General features: G+C 40.3%; 1 protein-coding gene across 2 annotated transcripts in view; it reads left to right on the top strand.

Moving 5' to 3' along the window:
• Nucleotides 1-14,373, top strand: part of RAB3GAP2 (RAB3 GTPase activating non-catalytic protein subunit 2) — an 89,305-nt gene that overhangs the window by 65,281 nt on the left and 9,651 nt on the right. Inside the window, exons 20-28 of one of the 2 annotated variants that reach the window (XM_007455392.1) lie at nucleotides 253-470; nucleotides 855-948; nucleotides 3,370-3,475; nucleotides 4,101-4,261; nucleotides 5,347-5,575; nucleotides 7,833-8,006; nucleotides 8,107-8,213; nucleotides 10,854-10,920; nucleotides 13,257-13,327. In XM_007455392.1, the coding sequence (XP_007455454.1) occupies nucleotides 253-470; nucleotides 855-948; nucleotides 3,370-3,475; nucleotides 4,101-4,261; nucleotides 5,347-5,575; nucleotides 7,833-8,006; nucleotides 8,107-8,213; nucleotides 10,854-10,920; nucleotides 13,257-13,327 (1,227 nt within the window). Of the gene's footprint in view, nucleotides 1-252; nucleotides 471-850; nucleotides 949-3,369; nucleotides 3,476-4,100; nucleotides 4,262-5,346; nucleotides 5,576-7,832; nucleotides 8,007-8,106; nucleotides 8,214-10,853; nucleotides 10,921-13,256; nucleotides 13,328-14,373 lie in introns of both variants that reach the window. The other variant, XM_007455391.1, reaches the window with a different exon arrangement.

Below are 14,373 nucleotides of genomic sequence, written 5' to 3'. Positions count from 1 at the left end.
AATTTAGACATTTTAGAAGAGTATAATCTCAAGATACTTTCTAAAAGTGGTACTTTCAAGATTAGTTGATTTAAATAACCTCCTACTCATGAATTGAGAGTAAAGTTTTAAGCTATCACATTAATTCAAAAGTCATCATCTTTTGCTTAGTCTTGCATTTCATTTCAGATGATAGTGTTGACACTTACGGAAGAGTCATAGAAAGAGACATGGTCTATTCAGAACTTTTTTTTTTCTCCCCCTATATTTAAGGACTTGGCTGTGTTACTAAGGCTTGATGAAAAAGAACTCCTTAAGCTCCAGGTGTTGTTAGAGAAGTATAAACAAGAGAACAGCAGGACTGCTGTCCGATTTTCTGATGATAAGGATGGTGTGTTGCCTGTCAAGACCTTTCTGGAATATTTAGACTGTGAGAAAGATGTGATCAACATAAGGAAGATAAGTGAGGAGGACCGTGTGGCTTTAGGTAGGTAGAGTGAGAGATTGCTCTTTGAATCATCCCTATTCTAGATGAAAGCCTGGGAGGAGCTTACAACGTCTCAGAGATTGAGTTTGTTTTTGAAATTAATTAACCAAAGAATTTCATGTGTGTTTTACAGTCAACAGAAGATCCTCTGGACAGGTAGGCACTATGTCATAAACGTTGTACTGAATTAGTAAGTATGCTCAGGAGAGTGTCAGACACGTAATGATTTGCCTCTGCTTTGATCACTTAAGCCAGTTAAACCACTGATTTCTCTTCTCTCTGTGTTGTTTTCCTCCTCTGGGGATCTAGGTTGCAGTTCAGGAAGATTGTGAGTCCAGATGGTAAGTGGTCATTGATTGACGTGTCTTGTTTTTGTTTTACCAGGCAGTTTCTTTTTTTGGAAGTGCTTATGTGGAGAAAGCTCCACTGAGGATATGTGTCACGCTCTGGAGTCAGCTGGACTTAGCCCCCAGCTGTTGTTGGTAAGGTTTCTTGTTTCTGGACCCTCCTCTTCCTTGCTCCTGTCACCCAGACGTGTCAGTCTCTCTTTTTCTTTTTACCATTGTCTAAAGCATATCATAGAGCATACACGAAAACTTTCTAAAAATGATCAAGGATATTTATAATCACCGTATTTAATTGAATAATATTACCTTACTTTTCTCATTCTCTGTAAGTTATAACCAGCATATTCCGTCATTGGCCTAGAATAAATGTAGAGTCTGTTGCGTATGCACGCATTTACAATGGACTGTGATCTTCAGTAAAAATGTTCATGCTAGAAGTAAAAAGATCTTTTCTGGAGAACGAAATGAAGTTCCCTTAAAGCATTATAGAATTATCAAACACTCCCAGACTCTGAATATATATTAGGAATTAATGTCTGTGCTATAACAAATGCAAATAAAAGAATCGTCCAATGGAAAAACTACAACACTAAATTTTCACCCTTTCTGAAAAGGGCAGGGGAGTTACCCCACCATCACCGTCCTGCCCTCTACCACGTCTCACATGTACACATACACATACTCTGTCACAGCCCCACACACATCTTAAATTTTGGCCAGGATTTGGTCATTCCACCTCTATGGACTTGTTGACTGTGTTAACGTATTGTTTTAATTGAACCTGTAAGCCCTTTAAAAATGGATTCTGTTCTACCTCACTCTGCAGTGTATATGTCAGGAAGGAAAGCAGTTAAAGATACACATGGTTGCGCATGGATGTCCATAAGCTGCTTTATTCATACTAGCCAAACACTGAAAACTACTCAGTGCCCTTCAGTGGGTGAATGGATAAACAAACGGTGGCACATCCTTACCATGGAACACTCCTCAGCAACAAAAAGGAATAAACTCTTGCTACAAGCAATAGCTTGAATAAACAAGGAAAATATGCAGATAGAAAAAAGCCAATCTTAAAAAGATACATACTACATGATTTTATTTTCTTTATAAAATAACACAGTTGTAGAGAGAGAGGACAGATTAGTGGTTGCCAAGGGTTAGGGATGAGTGTAGGGGAGGAGACAGGTGTGGCTATAAAGAGTTAATAGGAGGGAGTCTTGTGCCGATGGTAGAGTCGAGTGTCTTGATCGTGGTGATGGTCATGTGTGCAGTGCTACACGTGATAAAATTGCATGATGCAAAACGAGTGCCTGTATTACCAGTGAAACGTGCGCCAGCTTTATGGATTTTACAAATGGCAGTTTCTTGGTTTTGTGTAGGATGTGAACATTAGGGGAGACTGTGGGAAGTGCTCACGGGACCTCCGTGTGCATTCCTTTATGCCACCAGTGAATCTGTGATTACTTCAAAATAAAAAGTTAAAAAAAAAGGAGACAAGTATTACCTATCACTCAAAATTGTGATGCTTAAATAGATGAACACAGAATACTAATTTTCCGTTGTGTTTAATCAATTTCATTTAAATTTGTTGTCTACATTAAATCGGGGTTAGAGAAACACCTGGAAAAAACAAACCTCACACCTTTACCTCAAGCCATATATAAAATTTAAGTCAAAATGGAACATAAATATGAGGTAACACTAACAAAACTTATAGAAGAAAGCACCAGAGAAAGCTTGGTTTAGGCAAAGGTTTCTTAGGGTACAAAAAGCATGAACTGTAAAAGAAAAATATTGATAAACTGTGCTTCATGAAAATTCAGAACTTCTGTTTTTTAAAAGACTGTTAAGAAACTGAAATGGCAAGACTTTTTCAAAACAGATCTGATAAATGAATTGTGTCCACATTGTACAAAGAATTTGTACAACTCAGTAATAAGACAACAGTACCGTTTAAAACTGAGCAAAGGATTTGAACAGACACATGACCAAAACATATACATACAAATGGCAAATAATCAATCACCTGAAAGTTGTTGAACACAAATCCTATGTTGAACACACATAGGATTTGACATGTGTGTCCAGCAGGATCTTTTCTGTCTCTCTCGGGGGTGAAGGGTGCTGTCCTTAGTTTGTTTATTCCGATGACATGCATACTTGAACTTAGTCTCCACGTGGCGTAAGGGGAAAAGCACTGGATTCGGAGGGCAGAGATCTGGTCTCTGCCATTAGGGAAATGCAAAAATAAAACCAGTATGGCCTCTGTCCCAGGAGGCCTAAAGAAGTGGTGGAAATGGGATGTAGATCCCCAACAAAAGCTAATCTCTTAAGTTAGACAAGCTGCCTGTTCACCCCTCACGCTACGTCATGTAACAAGCAAGCACTTCCCTCTCAACCAGAGAGACCGGATCGCTCACGTGTACATGTGTGCTCTCTAGAAACGTAGAGAGACTGGATCGCTCACGTGTACATGTGTGCTCTCTAGAAAAGTACAAGATTTTGTTTATGGTAAATAATTTTTTAGACTGAAAAAGATATAAAATCTGATTTCAGTCTCTGCTCCTGAGTGTTTGGCTTTCTAAGGAAAAAGATATTTTGGACAAACCACAGTCTGTCTGCTGTCTCCATACGATGCTGTGCCTCCTGAGCAAGATGAAAGGTGAGCGTTGTGGGCGCTGAGGTTCAGGTCTTCGGGAGCGTGGGCCCCACTCCTGGAAACAACGTGCAGTGTTGAAATTCTGCAGAAACAGGAGGGAGGATACTTTCTTTTAACAGAAGGAGGCCAGAGGGTACCAAACATTTCACTAGAGAAACTCTTCTGTGTAGTCATAGAAAGCTTTTAATGCATTCAAAGTGTGCTTTATGAAAGTTATATTTTGCATCATCATCAAAAATGATGTGAACAGTGCGTTTTCTCAACTCAGTGAGGTGAATCGAATGGTCTTCTGTGGAGGTAATATTTCTCTTATTGTTTTGGCATGATGAGAACAATAGTCTGTTATATTAAACATTCAAGAGTAGTTTTCAGCAATGATGAAAATATTCCAAACGGAGCTTTACAGTTGATTCAGAAGCAAGATGCCTAACAGCATAAATAAATAGACTATAAGTGTTCTGAATAAAATAAATTGTAGATTTATTTTCCAGTTCATTGAGAAATATATAGATGCATCAGTGGGGAATTTAGTTTTAACATTATGTTTAATGTCAAAGTTTGGACCAATAAAAAAAAAAATCTCCCAGCTAAGAGTTTCTTTTTTTTAACTTTCCCCTTTTGCCTGTAGTGGCCATCGAAGAGACCTGGGATTCTCAGTCAGTGTCCCCTTGGTGGCAGCAGATGCGCACGGCCTGTATTCAGTCTGAGCACAACGGGGCTGCTCTGCTTTCCGCGCACGTCGGGCACGCTGTTGCCGCCCAGATATCCAGCAACTTGACCGAGAAGAAAGTGAGTGGGCAGAGGGCTGCTCTGTAGGTGGGGGGCACCTCTCCAGCTGGCTCCTGGGCCACTTTCCCCTTCTGGGCTGCATCATCTTCAGTGTTGTGCAACATCTAGGATTTGACATGTGTGTCCAGCAGAATCTTTTCTGTCTCTCTGGGGGGTGAAGGGTGCTGTCCTTAGTTTGTTTATTCCGATGACATGCATACTTGAACTTAGTCTCCACGTGGCGTAAGGGGAAAAGCACTGGATTCGGAGGGCAGAGATCTGGTCTCCGCCGTCAACTGGTGATCTGTGGTGAGTGCCTTTAAAAGGCGGGTCCTGGTTCAATTTCCTCGTCCAAAAGGATCAGGGTTAGATGGCATCATTTCTCAGATTTCTTGCGGCTCTGAAGTCCTACAATTGTATTTATATTTTATAAACAAAGGTGGTTTTGGCATAGAGTGTTGAATGACTCAAATGGAAGTTTCCTGTTGACCTTCTGCTTTGTGGCTTTTCCCCATCTCTTGAAAACTGAAATTTATTTAAGAAAAGAAAAAGACTTAATTAACATCCCTTATATCTCATGGTAAATCAAATAATTTTTTCTAGGAGGATGTTGCATTAAATTAGATGAGATACTTAAATAGGTCTGTAGAGATTCACTCAACATTGTCAGTCTCAGTAGTTTATGGGCTAACTTTAATATGACTGGCTTAAGATGTTTATACTAATGGAGAGAGAGAAATTTAAGACACATTTTTTATGTTGGCGAGTACATTCTGAGGAACTATCAGTATCCTGGTGCTGACAGAAAAAGCTGTGGCTATCGTAGGGATGGCCCTGAAACCTTTGCAGTGCGTGCCAACTGAATCGGGGGCCTCACTGCTGTTCTCTTCGTAAATGCCCCGACTCTATCATCGTTGTCCCTAAATCTCCAGGCTACTCCTGACCCTCATGTTCCATCCAGCCAAGTAGTAATATTTGTGAAACAGCATCCGTGTATTGCTTTGTGATGTATCCTGACTACGCGTCAGCTTTCAAGTTAAAAGCTCATTCAAGTTAATGTAGATCCAGAATCTTGGCCAGAGTATTACCTGTGCATTTTCTGTTAGTTTTCCCAAACAGTTTCGGGTACTGATTCGGAGGCCCTCACTGATTCCTGGGAGGCCCTTTCCCTTGACACTGAATACTGGAAACTTCTGCTGAAACAGCTGGAGGACTGTCTCCTACTTCAGACTCTGCTTCATAGCAAAGTGAATGCCTCAACCTCCAAAGCATCATCGCTGCAGGCTGAGCCGCTCCCAAAGCTTTCTGTTAAAAAGCTGCTAGAAGGAGGAAAAGGTAACATGAAGCTTATTTGAGCATCTGTATCCATATACATTTATTTTTATGGTATGGGCTGTTTTGGGGTTTGCTTTGTACAGAAATGACCGAAAGAATAAGGAAAGAGAAATACACTCAGATTTTAAAAATAAATAACCCACCACATACTTCTCAGTTAATCTCCTTCAAGTCTGATCCTGTCAGTTCCTTGCTCAGGAACCACCAGCCACTTCCCCTCGCCTTAGAATATAAGCCGCGGTTCTCAAAGAGTGGTCGCACTCCTCTTTTTTTCCAACTTCATATCTACGTGAGACCAGATCTTCCTCATACACCTCAACCAAAACATCAGATCACGGTGGATAGCATGGCGAAGCTGGTTTGGGCAGTCCAGATCCAAGCTAGACATCAAAGAGATTTGCAAAAGTGTAGGGCCACTATTCTCACTAAATATCTTGTTTTGCTTTGGCAAATACAATTATTTTCATAAAATACTAGCATGTAATGGGTTTATTATTTTTATTTTAAAATGAATTAATAAAAATTTTTAAACATTTTCTCAGTTTTAATTTCTGATACTGTAATTATCAATAAATATAACCCATAAGCTAAAGTCCTTTGGGCTTGTCAAAAATTTTTACTGGTGGGCTTCCCTGGTGGCGCAGTGGTTGAGAGTCCGCCTGCCGATGCCAGGGGACACGGGTTCGTGCCCTGGTCCAGGAAGATCCCACATGCTGCAGAGCGGCTGGGCCTGTGAGCCATGGCCGCTGAGCCTGCGCGTCCAGAGCCTGTGCTCCGCAACGGGAGAGGCCACAACAGTGAGAGGCCCGCATACCGCAAAAAAAAAAAAATTTTTTTTTACTGGTTTAAGGGACTAAGATTGGGACTAGGAAGTTCAGAAATTGCTGTGGGACAAAGTGTAAACTCTTAGGCCTGCTCCCCACGGACCTTCACCTTGGAATGCAGCTCATTTCCACCTCCTGCTTGCTTGTTGCTAGATTCTAATTCACACGGAACATCTGTGATTCCCCATCTCTGGGTCTGAGAGGCCGAGCTGCTGCCGCTCGTGGGCCCTATATCTTACTCACCTGCCAAGGCCCGCCTCGAATGCTCCCTCCCTCCACAAAACCTCTCATGATCCACTGACTGCAGGTTCTCTCTTCTTCCTCCTAACTTCCCCAGAACTTCATACCACTTTTCCGATGCACCCACTCTCTACTGTCCTGGAGTCTCTGGCTTCCTTTGCTTCTATCTTGCTGGATCACGGGCGTCTTAAATTTTGAGTTTCTTGTGGCGTGCACCCTCTCCTTACCAGCCGCTCTGTCAGGCTTTTGATACCGGAGTGACTACATGTCTGGGTTTAGAAATACTGGTATTTATAGTTTTTATTTGGGTAACTCGTTTTTTCATTCATTAGAAGGCTTGTGAACATTTTTAATTGTAAACTCACTGCACTCTGTGCTGCCACCTGGTGAAAATGTAGGAACGCCATTTTAATATTAACCCAAGCAACAGGATCAGGGCCTTGATCCTGGAACGGGAATTATCAGATGATTTAGAAGCCAAGCATTTATTGATATTTCCACTGATAATTATGATTTCACATTCTTTTTGTCAAAAGGTTTATATTTGAATCAAAATAGGAAGAAAGACTGAGAGGAAAAGTTTTGGTTTATTACAGAAGTTTCTATTTCTTTTAGGTAATGGGACTCTTCATCTTGAATGTTTTTTATAATTTATAACTTCCTGAACTATATTGATGATGGAAATATGGTATCGCATCATGTTGTTAATTAACTATGGCTAAACTTTGCCCCCAAATATTGCATATAGGCAAGTCAGTTGACTATTAACAGTAGTGCTTTGCCCTAAGAAACCTAGACACAAGTATCATGCTAATCAGTCTGCTTTCACTTGCATTTAAATGAAAGCATTTTAAACATTTATTCATGTCTCCATCAATGTCCGATAAAGTGCATTCTGAATTTATGGACATTGAAGGTATGTGGTATACAGACTTATATATGCATCTGCACTAATATTTAGCTAATCTTTTACAAGAGTATAAAGATGCTCTTAGAGACCCAATATCCCACTTGCCCTCATACAGTGAGTGGTAGGTGGCGACACCTATAAATCTCATAGCTTTGGGGTCACTTTCAGGCTTAAAACAACGTGGCACTTAGATCTTCATGGAGACATTCACATCCTGTGCTGTACGGGCTCCTTTTGGCAAATGCTGCCAATTTTCATTTCCTTTCATGTCTCCAAACTATAGGTGGCATTGCAGACAGTGTAGCCAAGTGGATATTTAAACAGGATGTCAGCCCTGAAGTATTAAAACTGGCTAATAAAGAAGGAGATGCAGAAAACTCAGATGAACCCAAAGAAGGTATTAACAGAGGTTTATCTGAGGTGTCAGAGATGGAGATGGACTTGGGAGCCATCCCAGGTAAGACGTAAACACGGGGAAACATGAAATCTGCCATAGAGAAGGCGGGCGGAGCTTTCCTTCAGGCAGGAGCAATACATCGCTCTCCTCTGACTTTCAGACCTGCTGCACTTGGCCTACAAGCAGTTTCCGTGTAGCCTCGAGCTGGACGTGCTGCACGCACATTGCTGCTGGGAGTACGTTGTTCAGTGGAATAAAGATCCGGAGGTACGACTCTCGTCACCACTTTAGTGTTGGTTCTGTTTTGTGTTCATGCCGTACGTACGTGGGACTGTTTCCTTCAGTCACTTATAAACACTGGCTTTTTCCACTTTGGAATGTCTCCATACCAGGAGCTGTGCCAGGCCTTTTTCATACACCCTCTCTCAAAATCCTCACCGTAAACCTATGAAGTGTGGGTGTCATCATTATCTCCACTCTAGAGAAGAGAAAACTGGCTCGGAGGAGTCAGGTTCCTTGCCTGAGTCGGGCCAGGATTCAAGCCTAAGCTTCTCTAACGCCAGTGTGTTTTGCCCTACTCCTGGTGAAACTGTGATGAGTGTATTTTTTATTTCCTTTGGAATGTCCGTGTGAGATAGCATCTACCTATAGACAGTTCTTCGTATTGTACTGTAGTCATCATGATAAAAACCAGAGTGAAGACTGATGCCACCCTGACTCTCTGCTTGGGCATCGCTCTCTGCCTCTTCCAGCAGCCGCCCTCGCTCGCAGGCATTCTCAGTCTGGAAGCGTGCAGGGAGAGGCCCGAGGCCTGGAGGCTGGAGGCCTGGACTTGATGACTCCAGACAGGTGTCTGGGTTTGGCCCAGTCACTGAACCTGGTTTTTTGCTCGCACCCTTTTTTAATGATGGTGCCAGTCCTTCAGGGTTGACACCAGAATAAAATGTGAAAACACATGACATGTATTTCTCTTTGCTGCACAGTCGTTCACATAGGCTTCCTTAGTCAGTACTCTGGTAAAGTAACCTCAAAGCAAAATTCTTTCCTTTATTGTCCTTATATCAGGTTGTACGTTTGAAGAAAAATCTCATTGATGAACTAATTCACACTAATACATTAATGATAACAGTAGTTTTCCTTCCTCTGAGAAAAATGTTGTCTTGAACATGTAATCACTTTCATATTAAAGGAAGACATTTTAAAAGTAAGTGCTTGAAACAAAGTAATCGTCTTTGATCAATTAAACTTTGACCAAAAGATGATTTTAGGGTAGGGGGCCTCTTGATACGCCTCCCGTCGCCGTCTTCGGTTGACTGCCCTGCGGCCTGAATGGTGGACGTATTCAGGCTCCTCCTATACAGGATACTTTTCCCGCATGAGAAAAGAACGTTAGGACCAGAACAGAGACACAGTAGTTTCTAAAATCTGAATGAATTAATTCCAGATTCAGGTCTAACATTTAAAATAAGTGGTCAGGGCTTCCCTGGTGGCGCAGTGGTTGAGAGTCCGCCTGCCGTTGCAGGGGACATGGGTTCGTGCCCCGGTCTGGGAAGATCCCACATGCCGCGGAGCGGCTGGGCCCGTGAGCCATGGCCGCTGATCCTGCGCGTCCGGAGCCTGTATTCCGCAACGGGAGAGGCCACAATAGTGAGAGGCCCGCGTACCGCAAAAAAAATAATAATAATAAAAAATAAAATAAAATAAAATAAGTGGTCAGTTTAAAATGCTTGTTTAGTGGTCATTTTTCTTGTTTGTTCTTTTCCTGTTAAATATTTATCTCCTTGTCCCATTCAACAGCCCCTATCCCAATTCCACCATTTTACACACACAGCTTTATTAGGCTCAAAACAGTCGAAATTACTTGTGGGGAACTTCTGACACATATTAGCAAAGGTGATGTGTTTAATATTGTACAGGCCACACACTTTTTTAAAATTAATTTATTTATTCATTTATGGCTGTGTTAGGTCTTCGTTGCTGTGCACGGACTTCTCATTGTCGTGGCTTCTCTTGTTGCGGAGCACGGGCTCCAGGTGCACGGGCTTCAGTAGTTGTGGCACGAGGGCTCAGCAGTTGTGGCTTGCGGGCTCTAGAGCGCAGGCTCAGTAGTTGTGGCATACGGGCCTAGTTGCTCCGCGGCATGTGGGATCTTCCCGGACCAGGGCCCGAACCCGTGTCCCCTGCATTGGCAGGCGGACTCCCAACCACTGCGCCACCAGGGAAGTCCCCCAGGCCACAAATTTATTTAGCAAACAGTCAGATAATTTCATCAGTTTTACATACCATATTTGCGTTTTCATACGTAAACTACCTTGATTAAAAATAGTTGAATTTCCAACATCCCCTCTGCTATTTCCTATTTCCCTTTACTGCTTTAATGTTTTCTCTTTGGCACTTATTACTAACAACCTATGTAATTTACTTATCATATTTATTATCTAGCGCCCTCACTAGAGCATAACCTCAGGGAGGGCAAGGATTTGGGTCTGTTCTGTTCATGACAGTATCTCTGGTGCCTCCAGCAGACGGGTGCATAGTAGTTGCTCAATAAACATTTGTTGAAGAATGAATGAATGAATGATACTTGCAAAGAAAGTAAACCTATTGTTTTCATATCTGTGTGAAATTCAAGTATTTATTGGAGAGAATACTGCTATGATGTACAAACCACAGTAAATTTTGAATCCAGATGTCCTAGGAATCAATCATTATATAGATGATGTAAATTTAAGAGCGACCATTAACATTATCTTATGCAAAATTACTTCTTCTCTAATAATTCTGTGTTCTTAGTATAACATTCTTGGGTAACTTTATGTGGAAATTTATGTAAGAAATCTCCGTTTGTATTTGAAACACCTATTAAATAATATCTCTTTTCTCTCTTTTTTGCTCCCTCTATGTAAGGAAGCACTTTTTTTTGTTAGGTCAATAGAACACTTGGAGCACATTCTTAATGCCCATGTTCAGAATGGTAAGTAAACAGGTGTTAAAAACATAAGTTTCATTCCAAAGAGCCAAGTCTCTTAAATTCACATCCTGTTAAAATTTTCCTTGACAGTCCTGCCACCAAACACATTACTGTGTATTGCTGTGTTCAAAGTAGTGGCTGTTTTAACTGCTTGAAAAAAGGCTGTCCCCAAAGGGGGAGGGGGCTGGCACTAATTATCACCTTCTCTCCCCACCAGTCAGTTTCCCACACTGATGACTATTCCTAGGTGTAAGTAAGGAGAATATTATGCATGAATTATTGATTCCCTCTGTAGTTCACAGGTAGATAAGGAAAGAAGAATGGGCTGCTCAGGACTGTAATTCCTGATGAAAAAGTTAGATAGACAAAGCCTAATAATACTGTACCCTACAAACTACTTTGTGCTTCTTTTTTTTTGTATTTATCAATAAGCTAAGTTTATTTCATTTGTTTACAAAATGAATTGTGTATCTGCATCAATTAAAAAAAAGTTTTTATTGAAATATAGTTGATTTACAATGTTGTATTAGTTTCTGGTATATAGCAAAGTGATTCAGTTATACACATATATGTTCTTTTCCATATTCTTTTCCATTATGGTTTATTATAGGATATTGAATATAGTTCCCTGTGCTATACAGTAGGACCATGTTGTTTATTTTATATATAGTATACTTTGTATCTGCTAATCCCAGATTCCCAGAAGCACCTTGTGCTTCTTTTGATAAACATGAGTATTCTCCGTTGGCTGCTGTACCACGGGGACTGCTGATGTCTCCTTGAAAAAAATGTTACAAATTATTGTACAAAATTTGTCACCAGATTGCTGGTTCCATTTAATAGATAGATGAGATTCCCTATGAATTAATGGAGGAGGTCAGTACTAGGCTAGTCAGATACTAAGATAGGAAGTTAATAAAATACTAAGTGGTGAGACTAGGTTTGGGTCCAGGTAAGGGGAGGTATCTATCACCTTTATGTCTCTGTGATACATTCTAGAGAAGCTACTTATTTCCCCTCCTGTAACACCTTGTTGCAGGTGGTATGAGGTCAAATTGCAGAAATTCTAAAATGTCTCATTTTACATGATAAGAACTTAAAATTTATTTTATATATTCATATCTTAGCTCTTACTTTCTTCCAAAGGTGAAAAAAAATGATTTAAAGTGGCTCATTTGGAAAATATTGTCTCTAGAATATTCTGTCCTTACTGAAAAAAATTTTGTTTCTTCAAGTTAGAACTTTACCCAATTTGTCAGCAGAGGGATACATTAGGAGTTCAGGATTAACATATACACACTACCACATATAAAATAGGTAACCAACAAGGACCTACTATATAGCACAGGGAACTGTACTCAATATTTTGTAATAACCTATAAGGAAAAAGAATCTGAAAAGGAATATATACATCTGAATCACTTTGCTGTACACCTGAAACTAACACAACATTGTAAATCGACTATACTTCAATTAAAAAAAAAAAACTTTACCCAATTTGTGCATTGAGTGAGCTTCCTGGCTTCCTCTCCAGGACCTCACTCCTAGATACAGAACCAGCTGTGTGGGTAATAATGCAGCATGTGAAATGTCATGTTTACACTGCCTGTCAGCTGTTACAGAAATTTAATATCAGTGCCACAGTTTATTGTATATGGACATGTAAAGCCCAGATTTTTTGTTTGGTTGGGTTTTTTAAAAATAGTTTTTTTGTATTTTGTTTTGCTTTTTAATACTTTTTTTATATATCACTTTATTTAGTGGTCACATTATTAGAAAACTCCATTGGGGTTGCTTCCAGTGTTTGGCTGTTATGCATAAAGCTGTCCTTGCCTCTCTTCTACACATTTTTGTGACTGTTTCTGCAGTGGAATTGCTGGGTCACACGGTAGACATACTTAGCTTAGGTAGATACTGCCAAGTAGTTTTCCAAGTGGTTTTACCAATTTATTATCCCCCCAGCAGTGTATGAGCATTCTCATTGTTTCCACATCCTCGTCAACACTTGGTGTTGTCATATAAAAAAATTTTAGCCTTTCTGTTGGTTGTGTAAAGCTAATATCTCTGTGTAGTTTTAATCTCTGTTTCTCTTGTGACTAATGACATAGTCTTTTCTTACGCTTATTGGCCATTTGGATATCCTCTCACGTGGCCCAGTTCTGATTTTTATTAAAGATAAAGGTTTTTATTAATTTTATTACATAAGATATAAGAAATAATATCTAAATAAATAGCCCAGATAGTTTTATAAGCTTAAGGAAGACAGCAATTTGTTATATATGATGAAAGAGAAAATATAGAAGCATTCTGGTCACTGCTTTACTTTACTTGTTGTCCAGGCATCGCACTGATGATGTGGAACACATTTTTAGTTAAGAGGTTTTCTGCTGCTACGTACTTGATGGATAAGGTGAGGTTAATTGTAAATTTCCTGTACTGACTTCTTCTTTATTTGGCTCCCTTAATAATTGACTGATATAAGAAAGATTATTTACATTAAGCCTGTTAAGACTGTTTTTCATTTGACATTACATTTTATTTGTGCTCAGCTATGCTTGCATTTTGATGATGATGACTTGAAGAGCCCAAATCCTTGAAGGAGAGTCATGTCCTGTAAAAGCCTCTTAACCCAAGTGATTAGGACCAGTGGTCGGTTCAAGCAAGGATTTGCACTTTATTTTAAACTAAAACATGAATGCACAATTCCTCACCAATCTTTGGATGTAGGGCCAAGATATTTTCTCTGAATAGGGTCGATTGCAATTTTACTTAGGTTTTCCTACGCTAACCTCACCCATAAATCATTGCCTGTGATTTCTAGATCCTGTTTCTTTAAAGCTATGATACAATCTGAGTGCAGAATCTTTAGATTTTCATAATGTATCCCCTAGTTTTGTAGCTGTTTCCTCTGTATCTAACCCAGTAGACCTAGGAGCTGGCTACCTCCTCCGTAAATCTTTTTAAAGGGGTCACCACAGTGCTCCCATGAAGAGCTCCCTGTTTTCCTCGTTCATACTTCATCAGTTACTTAATTACAATATGTACAACCAGCATAAGTAGGTTTGGGAACAAACCTAACAGGTACGCCTATAACTCAACCGGTGGGAGAAGCTGCTGGTGTACTGGAGGGGAGACTTTGGGCCTCAAGCAGTGTGGCCAGCGCCCTTGTCAGTGTGCTTTACAGGCCAGTTGAGAATGTCGGTTACTCTGGCAGCAGTTAAGTGGATGTCAGGAGAATTACCACCATAATGACAACATGTTCTTTGAAATGTACAATGACAGACATTCCTAACCCAAAAACAGCACTCCAGCTCAGAGCCCCTATAGGCCATGGCTCCTCTAGAAAGTGCTTTGAAATCATTGGTAACCCATTTTTGTAGTTAAACCTAAGTTGTTTCCTGCGCACTCATCTTTCTTGCCCACCTACCTGCTTCTTTCTTTTTTTTTTTTTTTTTT

The sequence above is a fragment of the Lipotes vexillifer genome, unplaced genomic scaffold, assembly GCF_000442215.2.
Source record: "Lipotes vexillifer unplaced genomic scaffold, Lipotes_vexillifer_v1.1 scaffold403, whole genome shotgun sequence".
Classification (NCBI taxonomy): domain Eukaryota; kingdom Metazoa; phylum Chordata; class Mammalia; order Artiodactyla; family Lipotidae; genus Lipotes; species Lipotes vexillifer.
This window is presented reverse-complemented; position numbering and strand designations above follow the sequence as displayed.